The 25,774-nt window shown below is 30.8% G+C and overlaps 2 protein-coding genes across 2 annotated transcripts; both read left to right on the top strand.

Annotated features, from left to right (window-relative positions):
• Positions 1 to 271: 271 nt before the first annotated feature.
• On the top strand, positions 272 to 4,996 carry Pdhb (Pyruvate dehydrogenase E1 beta subunit). The gene is made up of 8 exons (XM_077431542.1): positions 272 to 400; positions 1,267 to 1,491; positions 1,574 to 1,727; positions 1,901 to 2,087; positions 2,699 to 2,821; positions 2,899 to 3,000; positions 3,068 to 3,187; positions 3,259 to 4,996. The coding sequence occupies exons 2-8, from the start codon at positions 1,286 to 1,288 to the stop codon at positions 3,441 to 3,443; spliced, it is 1,077 nt and encodes a 358-aa protein (XP_077287668.1). The 5' UTR covers positions 272 to 400; positions 1,267 to 1,285; the 3' UTR covers positions 3,444 to 4,996.
• Positions 4,997 to 20,547: 15,551 nt separating this feature from the next.
• On the top strand, positions 20,548 to 24,756 carry LOC143911932 (uncharacterized). Its single transcript, XM_077431031.1, has 3 exons — positions 20,548 to 20,697; positions 23,281 to 23,991; positions 24,062 to 24,756. Exons 1-3 carry the CDS (start codon positions 20,686 to 20,688, stop codon positions 24,356 to 24,358), a joined length of 1,020 nt encoding a protein of 339 aa, XP_077287157.1. The 5' UTR covers positions 20,548 to 20,685; the 3' UTR covers positions 24,359 to 24,756.
• The last annotated feature ends 1,018 nt before the right edge of the window (positions 24,757 to 25,774 follow it).

The raw sequence follows: 25,774 nt of genomic DNA, 5'->3' as shown, positions 1-25,774 counted from the left end.
TGGCATCAAATTGACTATTATTTTAGTTCAATTGTCCGATATTTATACACTAATCAACATCAATAGCATTTTCTCTATGTATAAATATCTATCTGTTTAAATTTTTATTTTATTGTAAAAAAATAGATTTTGAACATATCTTTTTTTTACATACCTCCTTTATTTAATCTACTTATATATTTTTGAAATGCATATTTAACTCAAATAACTAGTTTTTGAAATTTTATTATTCGTAAAAAGAAGTAGAGTTATGGTCGACATAGCCTTTGCTATATCCAATTGAAGTGTCTAATTTGACTTTTGGCGACCTTGATCAGTTAAACGAACGGGCCTGAGGCCAGCCGTCAGCTGGTTGTGTCGCTTTGGTTCTGTCGATAATTCGCTTTCTCCTGACATAAAGGTAAATCTGAAACACTTTCAGCATCCCATTTCATCTCTAAATTTGTGAATATCCCACTTGGAACGGACCCCTACTTAAGTTACATCACACATGGCCAAACGTCATATAGAAACGTATCTTTTAGTGTTCATAAAAAAATAACTTTTTTTTAATTCGACAGACAATAAAGAGTCGTTTATTGCAGTGTATTTAGTTTGACTTTTTATTTTTATTTTCATTCAACTTTGGCGGGATATTTATATATGAAAATATATCGCTTGTCTATAGGTACATATGTTATATACATACACGTCTGAAAATATGATATATCATTACATGTGCATATCAATTCTATAATAGTGTTCTAGTTCTGTTCCGTTAAAACGTGCTGAATTGATCTTTTCATATTTCTGAAGACGATTCAATAATTTCCCGTAGCAAATATAATGAGTGTACCAGTTATTGACACGTCTTTTTGATGTTTCTTTGGTTACAACATATATAATTTTAAACAAGACAATAGTATTGTATGTAAATATATATCCAAAATCTATAATTGCACAATTCTAAGAATAAAATTTGATAATAAAAGAATTCAACTAACATTAGTGTCGTGTATAGTTAATAGTGTCGACTATTGGTACGTTTACATACCTTATTCCTTTAAACATTCCTTTATGCTATTTTTTATTTGAAAAATAAATGTGATCAAAAAATTTGTATGTAAAATTTTCTATGAAAAATATTATGAAATTTTATATTTTTATTTCTTAATAATATAAATGTTCTACATAGTTTGTATTGTGAAGCAATACATTTAAAGTTTTTCAACTTACATATGTAAGACTGATATTTGCATTTAATAATTTTAAAACTTATCTCTTCAGTAATCATCAAACGACAAAGATGTCTCTGAATGTACTTCGAAACGGCTCCAGCATCAGCGCACGGCTCGTCCGAGCGCTCAGCACATCTCGCCCGGCTTCGGCCAAACAATTAACAGTGCGAGATGCCCTCAACTCGGCGCTCGACGAAGAGATGGAACGCGACGAAAAAGTCTTCATCCTCGGCGAAGAGGTAGCTCAATATGATGGCGCTTATAAAGTATCCAGGTAAAGTGCGGAACTCCGCCACAGTAAACACTTACGCTAAACCTGTTTTATGTATGTATATTAATTTTTCGTAACATTTCAGAGGTCTGTGGAAAAAGTATGGAGATCAGCGAGTTATCGATACACCGATCACGGAGAGTGGCTTTGCTGGAATAGCTGTCGGAGCGGCCATGGCTGGTCTCAGACCCGTTTGCGAATTTATGACATTCAACTTTTCAATGCAAGCTATCGATCAGGTTAAATCAATATACATTCATCATGTTTATGCAATGACATAGTATATGGGAAGTGCTCTATGATCTTTATTGGCTTTGATGACTTCAATTGACTTATCAACTATTTCAATTATGTGATAGCTGTTTACAATTTGGTCTAGCGCAAATCAAAACAACTTTTTCCTATGTTGTAGGTTATCAACTCGGCAGCTAAAACTTTTTACATGTCGGCTGGTGCCGTGAATGTTCCTATTGTGTTCAGAGGACCTAACGGAGCCGCTTCTGGCGTGGCGGCTCAACATTCGCAATGCTTTGCTGCTTGGTATTCTCACTGTCCCGGATTGAAAGTATTAGCGCCGTATTCTTCAGAAGATGCGAAAGGTTCTTATTCAGATATGAAACACGGTGACACGACAACTCGTTCACAGATTTTCCGTAAACCAAGGATGCGCTCCAGGCATTACGTATACGGCCATCTCTTTCTCACCCCGTCTGTTCACCAAGATCTCGTTTACTATGCCATTACGTATGCAGCCATCTCTTTCACAGACTGTCTGTTATCGGTGAACAGACGGTCTGTGAAAGAGATGGCTGCATACGTAATGGCATAGTAAACGAGATCTTGGTGAACAGACGGGGTGAGAAAGAGATGGCCGTATACGTAATGCCTGGAGCGCATCCTTGGTTTACGGAAAATCTGTGAACGAGTTGTCAGGTAACCATGAAACACTTGTCTATATAGTCTTAAAAAAATATACATAAGTTGAAAATTCCTAGAATTTTGTGTGTAGTGTTGTGCCGAGCTGTTGACGTGAAGTGCTAGATAATATAAACGAACCTTAAGTGTAGAATTTTAATCTTTTATATACATAACGCTTGAATACTTTAAAGAAATCTTTAATCTAAAAACACTTCATTCTTGGTAGAAATCATCATCAATAAATAAGTTAAAAAAAAAGCTATCATAGATGTAAATACTTTCATTATTTCAGGCCTACTTAAAGCAGCAATAAGAGATCCCGATCCAGTAGTATTCCTAGAAAATGAAATGTTATACGGTGTTCAATTTCCAATGTCAGATCAGGCATTAGATTCCAACTTTGTCGCACCTATAGGTTACTATTATTACATTATTTATATGTACATATTATTATAATTTGTTTAAAATGCTCACTATTAATATTTTTCATAGGCAAAGCTAAAATAGAACGTGCTGGCAAACACGTAACCATAGTATGTTTCGCCAAAGCAGTCGACACAGCTTTACAAGGAGCTGAACTTTTAGCCGGCAAAGGTAACAGACAACAAAAATATCTCATCAGAATGTAACCGTTGGTATTTTATAATCTTGTTTCATGCAGGAATCGAATGCGAAGTCATCAACTTGAGGAGTATAAGACCCTTGGACATGGCTACGATCACGCAATCCGTCGCTAAAACCCACCACTTAATTACCGTCGAACAAGGATGGCCTTCATCAGGTTCTCGTCTAATTCCGCGTGATTATTGGTAGAACGGGATCAATGCTAATGTGAGTGTTTATGTTGAGCAGGTGTCGGTGCTGAAGTGATAGCTCGCATTATGGAGACAGACGCATTCTTCCAGTTGGACGCTCCAGCCTGGCGAGTGACCGGTTCCGACATTCCAATGCCGTACACAAAGAGCTTAGAAATTGCCGCTTTGCCGTCTCCGGCCGACGTCGCTACAGCCGTTTCCAAAATCTTAAACGTGAAGTAATCGCGGTGCTATATCAATATATTAGATTGTATATTAGCTATATCAATATAATGATAATTTTTGTATTGTAAGTTGACATCTTACATAGTGCCTATTATACAAATATCGAAATTTATTTTTATTTTGTTGTTTTTTGCAAATTTTAAATTTACTCACTCTTCGCAATGTGAGTTTACTATACATTGATTACAAATAAATTACTTAATATTTATTATTTATTTTATTTTCTATTGGATACATTTGCTAAAAATAAATAAATCTTTGTACTAATCGTACTTTGATATAAAAAGCAATGACGTTAATTTGTTATCAATTAATTTTGATATCATTTTTCTGAGACATTCTTTTATTGCATATTGGAAATGTTCAAAAGGTTTTATATATTTTTACATCAAACAAAGCTTCAAAATGTTGTATACAGGGTAACATATTTCATTTCCGAACAAGTTTTTTCAACAGAAGCTTTTTTATTGGTTCTTTATGATGCTAGTTTAAAATTAACTGATTGCAATATACTGTAATTAGTATGAAGATGTTACAGTGAAAAATATTACTTTAAAATATTAAATTGTCAATGCACTTTTCGCTTGAAAAATTATCATAAACATCATAAATTTTTTGAAAATTATTGTTATCAATACACGGATGTAATCCGATGGAACTTTATTTTAATAATAAATTATATACATAATATGTATGTAGTGTTATCGTTGTTATTACAAATGTAATGCTAGATATGATGAGCTAGCTATCTCACAATAAGAAACGTTGCAATTTCATTTATACTTATAAAAGTATAAATAAAATACTGATGTACATATACATAGATTATTTATAATATTATGTCAATTTTATCCTACTGTACATACATAAGCGAAATCTCATTTCATTTACTTTTTTTGTAAATAATTTTATATGCCTACACAAAAAAGCTAACTCTTTGTGTCAATTATTATACAATTAAAATTGTATTGGTGTGTTTTAAAAATAAAAAATATATATGTATCGAAAAGATGTGTTGTATGGAATTTGTTTTTGGAATGTAATCAAACATCACTGTAAATTAAAGGATCTTTTCAAACATCAATTGTGATTATTTATTTAATTGCTTTGGACATTTTGTCTGCATAAATTTTAAAAGTTTTAAGACTGACATTGTTAACGATTGTACAATTTTGTATTACAACTATTTGTATAAATAACCGCTACTGCCATTGTTTAGTTGTAAAACTATTGTACTTATATTTTTATACTGTGTTTTATTATTTTTATTCACGAAGTTTCTAAATTGCTCAAATGATTTTTTTTTGTTATTATTGCGTGGCATTCTGTCTATGTGATGTTTGTATGTACATATATTATAATAAGTGTTTTGATTTTATTAAAATTATTATACACACATCTTACAAATTCATCGGTAGAAATTCTGTAATATCTACGAAAATATTATAGATGCAACTTTTCGAAATACTTAGCTATAGAAAATCACAATAAAAAAAAAAAAAATAGAAAGTGTAGCAAAGCTTATGATAAATGAATAAATCAATGATGAGAAACATTTCTGTATTTATTTAATATATTTTTAAATTCCTCTAAAAATATTACCTACATATATCATCTTGAAGCAATTCTTTAGAAGGATTTTCTACCAGAATTGATCTTAAGTATGGAAAATTGCCCGAAAAATTAAAACAACGCAAAAATATTGGTAATGAAATTAGTTTAAGTACAAAACAATGATCCTCAATATTTTTCAGTACATATGACGGGCTGAAAACCAGACTGGTACAAGTGACATTTAAAAAAAAAATCTGGTTTAAGTGCTAAAATAACAGCCTTTCATATATGCTATTATTTTAGCACTTAAACCAGATTTTTTTTAAAAATGTCATTTGTACCAGTCTGGTTTTCAGCCCGTCATATGTACCTTAATAAATGTAATACAACTTGTGCCCGAGATACAAAATGGCCGAGCATCCCCATATAATGAATTTCGTATATTTTTAATGTTTGATCATTCGAATACGGCTCGATTCTCAATTAATTAAGAATTTTTAAATATTTTATCTAATATAGTCGTTTCTGCGAGCGTTTTGTGTGTTCAGGGCAGGTGAGTGGTTTGTCGGGCTCCTGTGGGCGATGGCGGCTCTCCTTCACTGACAGCTTGATCGATGGCCGCCATTTACACAACAAAAACATCCTGGCCGAATGTAATCCTGCCGGGGCAAACACAAGGGTCCCCTGAATGTGTATAGCCACCGACAAATATCCTGCGAAACGACGAATATCCTACCCCTCCCCCCCTTCGCTAGCTTGATCTACAAACCGACAAATATACATACCTACGATATCTGGAAGTTTTTTTACATTTCAAAATCTATTCGAAATGGCGACAAACATACAATATGGCGCAAAAATATCAAACGGCCGATTTAAAGCTATTTTATTTTAAAATCGGATTGCATAGATAAATATACAGCCATACAAACTATCAATCAGTACTGAAATCCTTATCATGAAAGATTGTTTGCTTAAATTTTTATTATTTGACAACTGTTTTATATTATTAACAATTTTGTTTAAAATGAAATTAATTTTGATTAGCTTGAGTTACCTTGATTATTAGGCGTTAAATAAAAGTAGAACGTAGTAGTAATTTCTCTATTCTACCGAGTGAATTATGTCAACCCCTAGTATTAGTTATGTTAGAAGACAAATAAAAGTATTAGAAGAAAACAATTAACAAATGAAAATCTAAGAAAATGTGATTCAGGATAAAATGTTTTTGTACAATTCATTTGTTTTTCTTTCTTTTCTTACCATTTTTTTCTAAATAGATTTAGCGTTGACTGTATTTAACATAGTGTATTAGAAAATATATCTTCCTAATAGAATTTTCATATTCATCTGACCGGTTCGGTGATTATTCCGCAAAAATCGTTCTCGCGCAAGTCGCTAAAATCTCGAACACAGAACATCTAGCTCCCAAAAACTTCATCAATCGAAAGCTACCCACGCAGAATATTGTACTAACGAGAACTCGATGTTCCGTGTTCAGATTTGAGAACTGCCATCGCTTTTTGCGGAATAATCCATTTACCCATCTGACCAATATAATAAGATATATTGCACTTGAGCTCCGTAAAATATGTAGAAACATGTTACAGTCCAAGTATACATCTCGTTTGTTCATGAACATACAAGTTTGTTCATATACGAACCGTTTTGGCCAGTTATGGTGTAGTTAGTTGTAGCAAAATAACAAATTGACAAACGAACAATAAAATTAAATCATCATCATCATCTATATCCATTCGCCATTCACTTCTGGATGAAAGCCCGTCCAACACAATTACACTCGTCTCTGTTTTGTGCAACTCACATCCATCTCACCCCACACATTTTCCTAATTTCGTCTACCCGTCTTCCCTGCGGTCTTCCTTTTACCCTTTTGCATTCTCTTGGATACTATTCTAGCACTTCATATGTACATCTTTCGTCCATTATTCTAGCCACGTGACCCACTCTTTGCCATTTCAATCCACTATATCTACTACCCTTGTCATACTTCTTACCAACGTATTCCATTTCCTGTCTTTCCTCGTTATGCCAAGCATATAACGTTCCATACGTTCTTTGAGTGCACTGAACTTTGTGTAGCAACTTGGCTCAATGTACAAGTTTCACATCTATACGTCATTACTGGTAAAATACATTGATGGTGATCTTTTTCTTCGGGCAAAGTGACATGTTTGATTTGAAAACCGCATATGTACATTCGTCCAAATGTACCCCATCCTAATATTTCATACGTCTCTTTATTTCTTCTTCATTACTACGGGACATGTTTATTATTTGTCCTAAATATGAATAACTATCGACTACTTCTACTATTTTATCACCTATTATGATGCTATTAGGCATGCAATAACTAATGAACATTAGTTTGGTCTTATCTACGTTAATTTTTAATTCTATTTTCCGACTTTTTCTGTCCAGCTGTGTTAGTCTGTTAAGTAAGTCAGCTGGATCGCGAGCTATTAAAACTATATCGTTTGCAAACCGAAGATGACTTAAGAAGCGACCGTTGATTTTTACTCTTGCTGTATCCCATTCCAAGTTTCTGAAAACTCTCTCAAGTACCGCATTGAATAACTATCTTTGGGATACGGTAGTTTATATTAATAGACCCGAATCTAAATTTAATCTGGTCTGGTATATGACCTATCGTAAGAAACTCATACTTTAAACATTCGAATTACTCAAATCAAATCGAATATATTCCACGCCAAAATAGATGATAGGGAAAAGTGCACTTCTGCACGTTCCCTTATAAAAATCAACGCTCTTTTCGAACAAAAGCTCAAAGCTGCCGGTTTTTAGCCACTCGAACGACAATTCAATTCTATCTTCCGCAGAGGAGGCCTTTGAATTCGATTCTGCCAGCTTCCGAACATACATACAATATACAGGGTGTCAAGAATTACACACACACGAGGAGGGCTCCAATGCAAATAGCCGTGTCGCCTAGCAGGCAATCCATCATGCGCACGTCCTCGACTCAATGCCCGTAATCACGTCAATGAATATCGCCACAATGGGGGCCCCGGGGCTCCGCCACCCGACATATTCGCCGTCGAAAATTTGCCACCTATCCCCCTCTCCTTATTTCCCGAGCCCGTACCACCCCCCGGTCCTCAGTCCCTTTGTGACGAATTTTTCTGTTGACGTACGAGTATGAATACCCGCATATTAACACGAAAAGATCCGCGTGCTCGTTTCTAACGATTTTTCGACTAAGTTTGTCAAACTGTCGATTTTGTTAGATTCTGTCAATCTGTAATGGTTTAATGATAATTTAATATCTAGCCTTTAATATACTTAAATATGTAGAATTTTGATTTAAAATATGCCTTCGCTTCGCTGAAAATTTTTGATTTTATTAGTTTTTGAATAAATAAATATTTAGTTTGACCAAGTAATTCTAAGATAACGCTAAAACAGTTCAAACTAAGTAATTCATGCGCACACAAGCGTGTTAAAAATTCAAGATGACCTTTGAGTGCTGACGTCTTTTCTGTTGAAATTCCGCCACGCTGAAAATTTCGCCAACACTAGAATTATTTAGAAATCCAATAGAAAGCCGGTATAAAAATTGTAGCTAATTCAAACAAACCCCAGATCACTACCCTAGATAACTACCGCCGAGGATTTCGAGTTTTGTTAAGGTGTGTTTAGACTCTCTAATATATCTTGCAACAATATAAAATAAACAAAAGTCTAATAATGAATATATTTTCCAAAACTAGTTCCATCTTCTTCAAATGTAATGCTAACAATCTAAATGCCAAGCCACAATCTAAAATACTCAGCAGTTAGGGATTTCCATTGAGAAATTCTGTTAAAGTTATACATAAATTCAGAAATTCCGGTGTAAACCAGTCTTTATAAACATTGACACAGGTTACCTAATCCATGTTCAATGCATTTTGTTTCAATGCTACCTGGAAAGGCTTAGCGGGTAGTATTCTTGTTAACTTTTTACATACTTAAAAAATAACGCTGATCGGCGTATTTCAGGCTCATGTGATTGTTGGCAAAACGCCGATCGGCGTTGGTCAGCATTCAAAGGGTTAAGAATATAAAAAAGCACATTACTCAACTCAACTTTGATACTTCACATCAGTTAATAAAGTATTAGTCAAACTCCACCTAGACATATACAAAGATCATTATTCATCTTCGTTGATATTATGTTATATGTTTTCTTTAAAAAGTTCTAATTATACAACTATTTGAAAAAAATATACACGGGTATCTAGGCTTATTAAAGAAAAATACTCATCTGCCCACCTACATATGTACATATAATTATGGAATGCCAACAACATTTTGCATCTTATAGTTTTGACTAATCAAAATCTGGAAAAATTAGAATTCTAGCGTAAAATATATCTCAGATTAAATGGTGCTATTTTAATTTATATCATAATCTAGTATGCACAAACTAATATTCACATTGAATGAATGAATTTGTTTTATTAATATTTAATTTTTGTATCATCATTTACCGGATCGTTAAGTCTATTTTGTTATTTGAATATATTTATAATATGATTTTATCAAGCATTTTTTAAAATTCATAGACATTATGTATGCATTTGTGCTAATGGTCAATGCACTCGGATAATATTTACATTCTTTTTAGGAATCAGTCTACACATGTCTCCATTTTCGCTCGGAGAAAAGTCATCAGTTCATTGATATTTAAGTTTCTTCAAATGAAATGTAGATATGTAATTAATAATTTGATATGCAATAAACAAATGACAATAAATTACTAACGGCTACCGTTTTGCGCGACTACGAGATTGGTTTGTGTTTATTTATTGGCAACGCATACATATTTATTAATTCGAAATGTAGAAAAAAAAAGAAATCAGAGCGCGGTTTGCGAATCGACTTTATTTTTTTTTTGCTTTGTCTGTTGAAAAATGAAAGTGCACAACATATTTTATGATATGTCTTATTCGTTTTTGTTCTGTTACATGACAGTGACTTTGACATCCGTTCTCACTGTCTCTTACGGATGGACAAGGTCTCAACAAAACATATGATATGACGTCACGTTATATAGGTGGCGTATTATTAGGCCTTTTTCAGTGGAATTTATTTGTTTTCCCTGTCTGTATTTTATTCGACGTATCCGAATTTATTCACTCAATTAAATACCACCCAATTCAATTGATGGTTCACATATTCAACTGACAGTGAAATTTAGATATGATCACCATTAGCCGTAAAAAATATACACTGATTTTATGTAATCAAAACAGCCAAGAACCAGATCTAATTAGTTGTACGTTTTATATGATAAATATATCTTGGAAGATTTTTTTAGACGTGTTTTTTTCCAATACTGAACATTAGATACAAAAGAAAGTTCAATAGTAAACACGAAATTTTTTCTTAGGAATGAAGAAAATACGAGAAAAATACATTAATTCAAGGTCCACTGCAAATAAACGGCAGCGAAAGTGAAAAGGGAAGATCGATCACTTTATTTACAAGTTGGGGTTATACTTATTATACATATGTATATCTACATATAATATATGTACCATTTTCAAATACGAGGCACGAATACAGGATACAATTACATGTACATACATACGTAGATAAAAAATTTTTTTTTTAACTTAACTAAGAGTGTTCATTAGATTAAAATTTATTTTCGGGATGCTGAAAGATGACTAACGTATTATACAATATACTTCAGAAACTCTTTATAGTCTACGAAGACTGGTAAACTATAGAATAGTGATCAAAACAGTTAAACAAAACAGGTTTTTTTATTTAATGCAATTATTCACAGTGTCAAACAAAATTCATTAATGAGAATAATACAAGTTAGCTTCACTCTTCTGAGAACGATTTCTAATAAACAAACTCTAAAAAGATAGACCGCAATCGTTGTTACATAAATCAATGACTCGGGTCGTATTTTCAACTTAAGATATCGATATTTTGAATAATATCTATGTAATTGAAATTCTAAACTAACACACTTGTGAATAGTCTCGATTTTTACAGCAAAATGTTTATACTCGTCCGATATAAACACGGATTACCTAAACACAATCTGCTTTAGATCGTTGACTTTAGACAGTCTTTAATTAATATTATGTATAAAATGTATTTATAAGAATTGTAAATGGGTTTTTGAGCTCATTTTCCTATTATGCTGTACTGTAAAATAAAATGATATAAAATAGAAAATGATCAGTAGACCTGCGAACATAATTTAGTAATAATAAAAAGCATTTAAATATCAATCAAAAATGTAATTGAAATATTTTTTGCTTCCAAATCATTTTTTTCCGACATCATTAAGTCAAACATAATGAATAACTTTGCACCTAGTGGTCATCTTAATATTAATAAATGTTGATTTTACATCATCGGTTCAACTAGATTTTCTGAATTATAGTTGTAAATTGCTGTGCACATCATTCGTATAATCGATGGGACATTATGAAAAGGAAATTAAGAAATGGATTTAGAATGGCAATCAAGACAAACGCATTGAGTTAAATAATAATCTCATCCGGTGATCGGTATCGATTAATCATACGTACAACAAATAAATACTTCTGTCTAATTAATTGCAGATAAACATTCGATTATTTTATTTAAATGAATTTATAATTTTTGTATAATATTTTTGACGTCTATTTTGAACGACCAGTCGAACGAGATTTATTTGACATCACTTGTACGAGTTATTTTTTTCATCTAATTTCTATTGTTCTATGTCAGAAACACGATTCAAACAACTAGTGAAAGTAATGCATTGTCCTTTCAAATGTTTGACCTATTTTTAATGCAATTATTTTCAAATTACGTTGGTTCATATACAATCATGCGAGGTAACGTACTCAATAGGATACGAGTAGTTCTTGTATGCATATATTTTTTATTGATTTTCAAATCTGGACAATTAAATAACAAGATACATACCTAAATGACAACTTACAATCGTTGGAATTACGCGCTACGAGCTGTTAAACTCAATAAACTTTCATTTCGTAATGTATGTTTATGTATTTACATAAAAAAACGTAATATGCTACGTACAGGTACACGTTTTGATGCATATGATTTTTAGCTTTCGATCGATGTTATGTTCCACTTCCGGTTTAAATTGGGTCCCTTTTTCGTTTCAACAAGGTAGTTATACAATTCGGAAGGGAAAGAAGCGTACATTTTTAAGACAAAAATTATGCAACAATATATTGTGACGGAAGTGTTAACGTCTACTGAATTAATTGGATCAGTAATGTTGATCATTGATTACGCACTTGTGGGTTCCTCAGACCCGTTGGTTCTGTTTTAAATAATTTCACTTTCTTTGAATATTTCATGAATAAATAATAACACACTTGTATGTAATAGAGCAAATCAACGCATTTTAACGATAATTACAAACATTTTAAAATTTTAATTTGTACTACATTCATAATTTTTCCAATTGTTTTTCTTTTCATTAAAAAAATAAATTTAAATTTAAAGAAGTATCAAAATTAAGTCATCACTATCATTTATAACAGCCACACGTACATTTTAATGGAAAAAATATTATAATGTTGTAATAATAATATGATTAATATGGCAATAAATATACAATATTTAAGAACTTCTACATATTATTATTATAGCATGTGTTATACATGTATTTCTCATAATTTTTTTTATTTATAGTAGGAAATCCATTGCATGAAATACATAGAGAAGAGTATAATTTTATAATTTTATTTTTGGGGGGGCGGGGGGAGGGCATATAGGATAATTTTACTGTAGTAAAAGGGGGTGATACTTTCAATATTGTTAAGAAATACTGCTCTAAACCATTTCGCCCCCCATATTTTTCAAATTTCATCCACTCATCTTCCTTACGGCCTTCCGTTAACTATTTTAAATTCTCTCGGGTACCATTCCAGGACTAATTTTGTTTACTTTTCGTACATTCTTCTAGCCACGTGATTATTGGCATTTCAATCTCTTTACTCTCTCCAATATATCTTTCCCTCCACTTTTCATTCATCCCACCCACGTATTCCGTTTTCTATCTCTTCTCTTTAAGGCGCAAACATACTGAATTGTACGACACGGGCACGTTCTTGGTGGTGGTGAAAAAGCATATCTCACGTTGTAGGGTTTTTTTGTTCGAAAAGTTTCTCCTACAATTCTTCAAATATGGGAATCACCGTTTTCAATCAATTTCTATGTCAATATAAGCATAGATCAGGTGTGCTAGCGTTTTTTTTACATGTAAAAAACTATCTGAAAAAATAAAACCATGTGTAGCTGTGTGTCTGCGCCTTTTGCTGAGCATGCCAAACACACCAAGCATTTAGTATTCCATACTTCTTTGAGTGAAAATAAAATAAAATATTTCTAGCAAATATCTGAAAAATTAAGAATTTGAAACCTATCTCATTTTTTTATAATTTATTTTTACCATGGTGTCATTACGGAATTGCCTCAAGGCGACACCAATGGCCAATTTTTGACATTTGTACTATACTTATACAATGTATGTATATATAAATTTATAATATTATCATTAATTTGAAATTAAATCAAATAATGGTAACAAAAAGGATAAGTGTCCAATTTGGTAGGAACCGTTTCATCAATGAAATCAGTTAAATTGGCAAACTCTGATAGGAAACTATCGATCTAAAGTCACATATCCGAGGTCTGACCAGCAACATTAAACCGGGGATCCAATCCGCGACCCCTCAGTTGTTAGCATTATAAGCTAAACATTTAGGTATGTTTCTGGTTCATTTATAATGAACATGTAGATGTTAAAACATTTTTCTATTAATATAAAATTACTTGTTAAATACATATAAGGTAGATCAACAATATAATATAACTAGTGTTTTTACCCGGCTTCTCTCGGTATTTGTAATATAAACCGCTTAAACATGGCCAATCTAATAGTAAACATTTTATTAAATTTATTTGAATAGTTTTATTTTATTTAAGTTTATTTGAATATTCATTTATTTTTCTAAGAACCAACAATATGTATGTAGTTACAAAGCCTCTTTCGAAAATAAATATTAGATATAAGTCAAGTGCGTTCAAGTCTTTGAACATTAAAAACAAGTATTATTACATATGTACATATACCAAATTACAAGAACGCACTATCATTTTTTATAAGTAAAATTCAAACTTGACCACGAAGATATTTATGTTCATTATATATAACACTGAAGAGTATGATTTATATAACACATTTATATAACATATATATGTATATGTATCTGTATGACTATAATTCTATAATTTAAATTTCGATTTGCATTTTTATTACCCTAAGGTTATTTATATTTAATAGATCGCTATCGAGAATGTGCAAGTTGTTGGAATTGCACTATAATTATATAGTCTAAAGTAGCGGTTCCATATTGAAAAATCCGAAAAATAATGCAAAAAAAAAACCAAAAACCGGAACAGGTTCGCTTCGTATCCCGTACTAAATGAACTGGTTTCGAATCCAAACCGGGCAACACTTTCACAAACGAGCCACGATCGAAATGAATCTGTCAAAAAAAAATTAACAACGTAACTATGTACTTACATATATATACAATAACATAAGTATGACACCAAGTATGACGAGACCTTTTTAATTTCATACGAGCTGTATGTAACTTAATACATAAGTTTATTTAATTACTAAGAATATTCACGTACTTAGTTATTGCATACCCAATTTAATGTCAAACATTTTATAAACTGTTATGTAGCGAATTGTATGGCTTTCAGTTGCTTTTTTTGAAGACATCAAAATTGAAAATAAAATGAACAGGATTTTAGGGCTTAGATATACATTTTTTATTTGCATATGTCTCCCGTAGATAGAACTTTCGATCATCCATATTTTAATTACAAATTATACATACAAATACTCAATTTTTAGGTTTACTAAGTGAGTTATTAAACCTAATAAATTAAATTTTAATTTGGTTAAAATAATAAAGAAAAATTCCCATATTAATACTAGGGATTGCAATACCGATATTATCACGAATTAAGAACATATACGGTCATATAATATTTCATTAAAAATCGATTAAAATGGCGTATTGTAGATAAGGTTGCTGGAATTTATTTGTTTTCAGTATTAAATGTGGCAATTTCAATTTGATAAATTCACTGGCAACACAGACTAACCAAATCGAAATATGTAAATACGATAAGACCTGGTTGTTTCAATTATTGGCCAAATTTTAAATAAATAAATATAATTGTTTTAAAATATAATTGTAAAATTTATTTATTATTACGAATTTACTTAAATGTATTTATATGACATTATTCACCCCAGATTTATTTTTAATTATTTACGATTTAATCTAGGTTAACGTGTTTAGGAAAAGTAACCACATTCATTTATGTAATCCACAATTTTTACTTTGTCTATGTACATATGTATGTACGTAGTAACAATAGACGAAGTTTTGTTTTATTTAATTTACCGGTAAATACCAGTATAACGGGCGGTAGGAAAAATCATTTACCGTTTACCAGCTTATGAAATTTGACGGTAAAATGCAATCCCTGGTAACTATGTACATACCTTCAGGTCAAAATTTGTTTTATTTGAAGAAATTTCTTCAAAAATTACAAAATAATTAAAAACAAATTGAATTGTTACATTTTTTCTATATAATGAAAAAAATACTATCTAATGTATTACTTTCAATACTTGTAAAGTATACCTATACATATCTACATATAAGTACATTAGTTAGAAAGTATTTTCTTCAGTATATACCCAGTAAGCATATAATTACGTAATCATTTTTTAAATTTGAAACTTTGTGTACGAAAATGAAAGATGAGCAAAAAAAATAATTAATAAAAGTTGCCGGAGAATTGAAAAAAAGTAAAAAACACCGGTATATACAGTGTTAAATGCGATCACCGGTCCACGACCTTCATACACTAAATCGGTTGATCCACGAAACTACCGTGAAAGTTATTACAAGACCGATTATATCGCTTAGCGGTCAAAACGACAATAGTACTTATCCTTATATAACATACAACATGTGTGTACGTATTCTATTTTTAATGATATTTTTTGTGAGATATTCATACGATTATTATAATGAGTATTAAAAATTCGAATTATTTAAAAATTCGAAAATCTATGTATGTCGTATTCCTTTCACAATTTTCTTTCACCTTCACATTGAAATAATGCTCGGCTGAACACATTTCGCAATAAAGTGTGTGTGTATTTTTTCTATTATAATTTATTTATTATAATTTTAGTAAAACTGCAAATGTAATTTCGGATAAAAGGAGGACTAGTAATTAATACATTTCTATTTAAAAATGCGTAAGTGTAATTTAATTGCATTATCATTAGTTAAAGCTATCTTTACATATTTTTATTTATTATTTTTTAAATGACCAGTCTGTATAATTTTGCGTTCTGTCAAAAGCCAACAAATTAACTTTGTTTATTAAATTTGTTTGAATTTTCACAATTTTTCGTAAACTAAAAGTTGCACTTTCCATTGCCAAATGTATTTGTCAATTATTTTTTATCAATATACAAAATTGTGACTTATTGAAAATAAAAATGAGTAAATTGAAAAATATTTACACCCAAACTGTATAGTAGGTAACTTTTGCATAAAATTATTGACATTATTGAAATATATGTATGCATATGTTGTTTTGCCTGAGCAAATATGAAAATTTCAATAAATAAATATTACAATAATCAGAAATTCATAATATCAGTGGTTTCCAAACGTATTGCTACTAGGCTTTCCTTTTTAAAAAAGGTCTAATTTTGGTGCACATTTTTACACATTTTTAATTGTAAAAAAATTGAAATAAAAATATAATTGACAGAACAGTAAAATTAGTAAAATAAAAGTATTAGGTTTTTTACATTTTACTGTAAAAAACTCTACGATACTAGAAATGCATTTGATGTAACATAAACTATTTGCTAGAACGTTTGCTTCTGTTTATTAAACTGGTCTATTTTTCTTTGAATTTTTTTTATTTTTGTGTTTACTTACGTATTAAATTTACTTGGTCTCATACTATCTCCAGCCAAAACTTTCCTACAGAGCGAACACATCAGTCTTTCTAAGCCATCTATATGCATATAATAGTACTTGTGAATCCCAATAGGATGAATCGTATTTTCTTGTCTTGATATTTCTACTTCCTTGTCGCTTATATTCCTACAATATTTATTTTTATTACCATCGGTATTTATATTATCAGAGGATTTTCTTTTGTAATCAGCCATAAATTATATGAGTTTCTGGAACAGATTTGTTGTTTTGAAAGTAAATATCATTTCATTTTATTATGTCATATTATAAACTAACTTTTCGCGCCTCTTTTTGTACTTGTACATGCCTCCCAGTTTGGAAATCACTGATGTAGATACATAAACACGCTCATTTGTGCGGTAATGGACGGAATAAGGGCGAAATCACACAGGAAGAACGGCACGTCGTGTGCTTGGCTCCCCGTTGTGGGTAGTCTCCGACATTTCTTCAAATATGGGATATACCTTATATATTATAGTGACAATATGTCCCGTTTTGAACGGGACCGTCCCGTTATTAGGTAGCCAATCCCGTTGTCCCCAAGCATAGCTTCGGGACGTCGAAATATCCCGTTTTCAAAAAGATAGAAACCTACGGTAACAGTTTTTATGCCTGCCCGGAACTAATGCACCCGTAGAAAGGGTATTTTCTCTTATGAATAAGTTCTGGACAAGCGAAATACAGTTACAAGTCGCAGTTCTTAAAGGAATGCTAATTACTAAAGTAAATTTAAAGAAATCCTGCCAAGAATTTCATTATCATTTGAAATCATGTGTTTATTCCTGTTATTTTGATTAATAAATAAAAACTATGAAATAATATACGTTTTCTTGAATACACATATATACATAACAAAAAATTGGTAGATGTCCCGATTTGAGGAAAAAATAAATGGTCACGTTAGATATACTGCTATCGATCACTGTCAAACAAGAATACAATTTTACCAAGAACACTCCAGGAGGTGATTTTGGGACAGTGCGTGTTGGGCGTGCCACGAATCTGTGCAAGGACGCCACATTTTTTTCGCACGTTTAAAACTATCTAAAATAAACCATGTGCCACGTTCATCGCTGTGTGTTTTCGCCCTAATGCGGCAACGAGGTAAATTTTAATGTAAATTTTGGATTTTCATCGATGGACTTAATGGAAAACTTTCATATTATCATAAAATCACAATCGACCCAAATAATCGTCAATAGATGAAAATTGAACGAAACATTTCTTAAAAATGAGATACATGTATGAAATAAAATCATACTTTTTTAAAATTTTCATCGAGATAAATCAATTGGCTAGAGATATAGGGCATTGTTTAAAATCAATTTTTTTTTTATTTAACGTTTCCTTGATATTACGAAAGTTTTCCACTAGGTCCAAGGTCTATCGGCCTACTGTGCATTCTGAAACTACTAGCGACAAAAGCCTCAGTTATAGTTCATGTATCAATTCCTTTCGAAAACCACTCGTTGAAATATCAACGGGCACAATACTAGTCGTTCTATAAAAACTTAACCTCTATGACAGCGGTTCCCAACCTGTGGTACGCGGTTGATGGCTGGTGGTACGCGAAAAAAAATCAGAATGAATTATTTACAATGATAAAAATATAAATATTTTTTATATAATTAATAAACATTATCTTAATTAGTCATCGTCAACGTCAATATGTACAGTTGATGATCGAAAATCTGGCAATCGATAGGTTTTCCTCAGATCCGGCATGGATTTTGGAGTGCATTTTTAAATTTACCGCGTTAATGCTCCAATAAATAAATAACTTGAATTTGACACTTGAGAACAGCTCTATAATGATCTTTAATGTTGCAGATGAAATTGAAAGTATGATTACAAAATTATATTTTTGGAATCTATGTACATATGAATCGAAAATGATCAAACTGAAGTATTGGATTTCAAACCCCTTTGATAGTGAACATTATCGGACAGATACCAAGGAAGCTATGTACTACCAAGTGATAAAGGTTGGGAACCGCTGCTCTATGATATTCCTATATGAAATATTTGCACGAAAAGTCACATGTTGGCTACATTATTATTATCGTTGTTTTCATGCTTCGAATCAATTCCTTGTGAATGATTGTTTTTGTATCGAATTTATAGCAGACAGTATCTGATTAGGCTGATAATTGTCTGTTACTTCTTTGCAATGTGGCTACCTTTCAGTTGTCAATGATCGTCAAACTAGTAGTAACTTTTTATGCACACGAATATATTCAAGCGGCAGATTAAGGAAAGTTTCTAAAGAAGGGGACTGGGATTGAAAAAAATCTGTATCGCAATTTTATAGCACATATTTTGTGGCATAACTTTTTATCTTAACATTCGATAAAATCGTCTTATGCACATGTTCGTATGAAAGTTCTTTGTGAAATAAAAAATATACATATGTATATAAATAAACTTTTATTGAAAATATTACAATTGATTATAATTATTTATATTTTATTAAGAACACATCATAGAACGATATTTTTGAGCGAAATGCTTCATTAAAATGCAATTCGTTTAATTCAAAATTGACGTTTGCGAGCGCGTAGGAGCAAACTTTCAAAAACAAAAAATCATACGACAATTCACTTTTAAATTTAAGGATGAAGAGAAAGTGATTTATTTTGTAATTCTTAATTCCTTTAATAATTCATACAAGTATTTTTATATTTTATATCAATTATATATATATTTTGTGGAATTATCTTTTTGATTTATATATTATGTATGTATGTACTTAATTCTTGGCACATATTCTGTTCGCAATCCAAATTTAAGGAATAGAAATCATGTATTTTTAAATACATATGTTTGTATTAATGTTGTGATGTATAAATTTTAATTATACGATTTATATTCTAAGCTTACACATTGACATTAATTGATTTTATCAACAGTTTTGTAGTGTAACAGATTATTTAGCGGAACGCACTAGAAAAACTGTTTTTAAATTATAATATTTAACAATAAATTCTAAACATAATATAATCTCAAGTGTGCAAAAGCGCTTAAAATAAATTTAAAATAAAACTCTTTTAATTATTAAATAGTTATTCATACCAGTTTACGAAAAAATAAAATCACCATAATGTGCATATCAATGTACATAGATACTAATCATATCTACATTTGTACACGACCAAAATTTCTAATCTGAAGAATTCAATTAAATTTTAATTATACTATGTTATATTAAAATTAAATTATATTTACATATTCCGAATATGTAATAATGTATACATTTTTTTTAATAAAAATAGCCGGATTTATGTACATATACACTCAACTTTTGCCGAATTAAATTGACCCGTGCATGCTTTTCAACGTTTTAATAAATTTCAAAGATTGTTCGAATTGTTTATTTTCAAAACAAAAAAAAAATACGCATGCACGTAATTAAAGCCGGATAGCGTTACAATTGTAGCAGAGTGGAGTGGCTTGCGGAAGCAGATATAAAAACGCAAGGCCGCAAGATCTGATCACATTCAACTGCAGACCACTCGTTGAACAACAGGTTGTCCAACTTTCTAGAAAGCAGCACCCCTCCCACATACTACAAGACAATGTCTCCAAAGGTACTTCCGTGAAATTCCCGTTTTATTAATAAAAAAGCACCTTTTTGACGCAACGAAATTTCAACCCTTAAAATTTTATTAAAATTTCAATCTTGGCAAAAATTTATTTAGTCTCAAATATAGATCCAATTGTCTTAGTATTTATTTCATGAAATAATTTGGATGTTGTGGTGTTAAAATATTTTTAAAAAAATAATGAAATTCTATTACACGTATAATTAAAGTTTCATTTGATTTTATGATGTGAAAATGGATATTTAAATCGTTAATATTCTTGAACAATAGCTTAAATGCATCGAAAATAAATTAAGTACATCGCACATGCTTCAGTTGTTAAAAAGATCTAATCCAAAATTCATTATTTACATCTATCAAATTGTGCTAACAGTTTACATTATGTATAAGCAACGGTGAAAATATGCGTTCTAAATTGTGCCATTTTAAACGATTTTTGCACTACTCGACAAATAAAGAAAGAACAACTCTAGTCATACTTCATTGGAATTTTGTAAATAATAAAAAAAATCCAATAGAATCTGTTGTTAAAAAATCAATCTAAATTTCTATATTTTTACATTATTCGATCATTAAATTAAATCTAAATTTCTATATTTTTACATTATTCGATCGTTAAATTAAATCTATATTTCAAAATAACACTGTTGTTAGTAAAAATATAAACATATCCACAAGTTTTCATTTCACTTTGGCTATGTTTGATGTATCTATTAATAATATCTTGATATTTTAAAATCGCATTAGGATTTATTTGATTATATCCAAATTCGTTACAATACACAAAAATTTGCTGATTTAAATAAAATTTGAAGCATATTTTGGTTAAAATGTATTTGGAATTATGTTTATTCTCTTAAATTTCATTCAGCTCCTTTGTGTTATGTGTATTCTAAAACAAAGCCCAATATATTTTAAAACAATGCATACAAACTCACATATGTACTTTTATAATATAATGCTACAGTTTATAAAACGATTACTTAATTAAAAAAAACGGTGAAATTATCTTGGAGGCACTCAATATCATTACTTAACACTTGCATTTTCCGCCGTTGTACAGTTTAACGAAAAAACCAGTTTTCATATAATAATTACAAGTAGTGCAGCAGTTGCACAACACTGCGTGCATTTTCTGGGTCATTGAGACCTGTATCAATGTCATACATACATCTTCCTCCATCGGTCGATGAACACTTTCGTTTTTATTCGATACGCTTTGGCTTTGTGTGTCGTGAGAATATCAATATCAGTGACTTGTGAAAAATTTTGCACAGTCACTTCATTGTTCGATATTGCCTTGATATTGAATCGTGATTTCGCTAGTCTAATCCAGTCGTTACTCTGTGGAATTCGTAATCCAGTCTATGTAGTTCAATGTGTATAGTAGTATTGTTGAACCAACCTTGATTCTTGCAATACCACAGATAGTTCCTTTCAATATAAAATATAGGCAATAATAAAAAAAAAGTTTTTCTATCATACTTTGTACGTTTAATTACTTGTAATCATTCTGAGAGTAGTTTGACCTTGTTTACATAATATCTGTCTAGGGTGTGTATACATATATTATTTTATATGTTGTAATATGTAAATGTATACCAAAACAGACTAAGATTGTTTGAATAATAATCATAGATCTATTAAAAAAAGGATCAGTATTGAAAAATCAAATTTCCATTAATATACGCTCAATAATCACTTACGTACATATATAGTAAGTGTCCAATTGAAACAAATCAATTTATCAAATCTTCATCTTGAAAAAATTTGTCTGCATTAATATGATATTAAACGACTAATAAATAAGATGATAAAATTAAATACGTATAAATATAATTAGGAAATGTGCCAGTTTTTTTGGGCTCAAATTCATGCGCAATAAACTCGCCTTCGACTAATTGAATTTAAATTTGGAAGAAAGGTAAATTTCTACTGTATTTAATCAATTCAAATTATGATGTTTATTAAATTTAGTTTATGTTGTATTTCAAGAGATATTTTCAATTAAAAAATATTAATACAAATATTTGTAGAATATTCGTATGCGGATAAAACACTGAGCAACAAAAAAATTGTCAGAGTGGAGACTAATCAAAATCATTTACCATTCGAATTAGTACGTTTAGATAAAAAAAAACTATATAGATATTGAAAACCAATCTTTATTAGCGTAGTAAAATGAAAAACTGTCGAAATCAATGCATAATATGATAAAAAATGTAAAATATATATACATATGTATAAATATATATATATATATATATATATATATATATATATATATATATATATATATATATATATATATATATATATATATATTTTTTTTTTTTTTTTACTTTTAAAATTCGCTAGATAATTAATTATAAGTATTTTAAAACCATAAAAAATCACAAAGAATAGAAAAAATATCTGATTATTGATTCCAATAATTAGTTTAAGCACAGTAATACTAGATTTTGAGTTAAAGACCACAAAAGCCAAAAAACTGTATAAATTGCGCCTTTTTTCAACGCTCATACATACTTTGATGAAGACTAATATATTTTTATTTCAATTTTTCAGTTCGCGTTGGTGGCCGCTCTTTTGAGCTTGTCTTCTTTCATCAATGCCCAGCATTCAGTAGCAACTCAGGCTCAGATTGCATATGCCATATCGCAAAACTACGACCAGACGGGACCAGGAGCATCATCCTCATCATCATCAACCCAATCAACCTCAAGTCCTCAAGTCTATTCAACATCTTCTCAACAATACTCAGCCCAACCTCAAACTTACACCCAACCTCAAACATACACCCAACCCCAAACTTACACTCCAACTCAACCTCAATCGTACTCACATCAATACTTCACCCCACCGCACTACGCTCAACAACAACAACAACAACAACAACACCAACAACAACAGCAACAGCAACAGCAACAATACTCTTTCCAATACCAACCTCAAACCTACTCTCAACCTCAGATCTACTCTCAAGCTCAACAGTCGTATCCTACATTGCAATCTTTGGGACGTTATCAATCCTCTCATTCCCAACCTCAAGTAGCTTATGTCAGCCCAGCACAGTACTCCGTTGCCTCCCAACAAGTAGCTTATTCACCTCAAGTAGCAGCTTATTCACACGTACCTCAAGTAGCTTACGCTTCAGTACCTCAATCTGCCTACGCATCCTTCTCAAAATCGCAGCAATTGAAATCGCTACAAGCCGAACAACCAGCACAACCTGAAGCAGCCTACGACCCTCAATATACTTATACTTATGATGTACAAGTAAGTACCACTCAAAAACATTTCAATCTGGTAAATTCGTACACGATTAACAATCGCTTAATTTTTGTAGGATTCTGGAGATTCAAAAGCGCAACAAGATTCCAGACAAGCTGATTACACATATGAAGAACCTGACAGTAACACCAGAGCCGTTGAGTATTCCACAGAATTGCAAAATGCCTACAGCGCAGCTATGCAGCAAAAACAGCAAACTAAAGTCTATGAACCTCAGTATATTGCTAAACCCATTTACACAGCACCCATTGCAAAAACTGCTTACCAGACTGTAGTTAAGCCAGTTTACACTTCTGCTCCTCTTACCAAATACGCGTCACCTCTTCAACAGCAGTATACTTTCGGGCATTAATTAGTTATCTGATTGACCAATAGATGACGCTACAAATTTAAATTTAAAAAATTGAAACAAAATTTTAAATAAATTAAAAAATAGATTTTTTAATTGGACAATAGATGTCTACCAAAACGATTTCGCAATTAAGAATGAACGCAGTTTATCCGATACGCACACCATGACAAATACTTTTATTTTAATTAATTAAGAGTTGATTATTTTTAATGAGTGAATTTATCTATGTATTATTTCTATACAATTTTTATGTAAAAAATATTTATTTATGTTCGTAGATTTTAAATTGTATAGAAATGTAATATTTGTATATGTATGAATGTATGATAGATCTGTGATCATTTATAATAATATGTTCCATTATTATGATTGTGAATAAATCAAAGAATGTTTTTGTTAATTTAATGACTTTCATTTGAATATATTTAACACGAAAGTGACTTGAAATTATACACGTACTTTCAAAATACCCAATTTTTTTTCTATTGCTATAATTTTCATACTGAATTTTTTCAACCGCGAAAGAAAGGTGGTTTCTTACGTCAACAACTTTCACTTTGCTCATATTATTTTAGATCAATCATAATTTTAACCCCTTCTATTTACAATCGAAACTATTTTCACTATATACGTCTAATTAATTAATAATTACGTATGACATTTCTTTAGCATTCCAATAATCATGCACCACTTTAAATTTTCTTACAAATTTTGGCAAAAGTCAACATAACACATTTGGATAATTTTTTCACGTATACGTATGTAAGGGAGAGTGGTGTACCTATGAACGAATGTACCTGTGGACAATGACTTTATTTCGGTCGGGGAAAATATTTTTGCTGCACAATGTTTTAGGAAATTATGAACATCGAATATTGGCAACATTCAATCCAACTTTTGGTGCAGCGCGCTGCCAGATTCGAGTTTTGTGGAGAATTTCGTTATTTGGGACCCAAAAGTAAATATTTAACAATGGACTGTTTGTTTTTTCATATTTATTAAAATAACTTTTCATACAATATATGCATTTAGTTTTGTATAGTGGTTATTTAACTATTTGGTAACGACGATATATGTGTTAAAATGTAACCACAAAGAAATGTATTTTAATATTAGTTGAATATTTCGTTTTGTTGTACCTTTGGACATTTATTTGGTTGTATCTCTGGACGCGTACAGAGGTTAGAGGTTCTTGTGAAATTAACAACCAAAAGGTCTTTCAAGTATTATGTTGCTGAAGTTATGAATAATCCAATCGAAAATGATATTGAAATTAAGTATTACAAGAAAATATCGACAAACAGATTTCTTGTGGTCGATGACAAAATTTATTATATTTGTCAAGAGGAAATTTCTGGGAAATTGCCTCCTCCTCGAGTGGTAGGCCAGTCTGGGAGACTCAAATTACAGTTGGAA

This window comes from Arctopsyche grandis, chromosome 5 (assembly GCF_051622035.1).
Source record: "Arctopsyche grandis isolate Sample6627 chromosome 5, ASM5162203v2, whole genome shotgun sequence".
Taxonomy (NCBI): Eukaryota; Metazoa; Arthropoda; class Insecta; order Trichoptera; family Hydropsychidae; genus Arctopsyche; species Arctopsyche grandis.
The sequence above is the reverse complement of the archived record's forward strand: the minus strand, read 5'-3'. Positions and strand labels throughout refer to the sequence as shown.

Coding starts and splice junctions, on each gene's coding strand:
- Pdhb (XM_077431542.1), top strand. CDS start 1,286: ATGTCTCTGAATGTACTTCGAAACGGCTCCAGCATCAGCGCACGGCTC. Junction 1,492..1,573: donor GGCGCTTATAAAGTATCCAG/GTAAAGTGCGGA, acceptor GTAACATTTCAG/AGGTCTGTGGAAAAAGTATG. Junction 1,728..1,900: donor CAATGCAAGCTATCGATCAG/GTTAAATCAATA, acceptor CCTATGTTGTAG/GTTATCAACTCGGCAGCTAA.
- LOC143911932 (XM_077431031.1), top strand. Junction 23,992..24,061: donor CTTATACTTATGATGTACAA/GTAAGTACCACT, acceptor TAATTTTTGTAG/GATTCTGGAGATTCAAAAGC.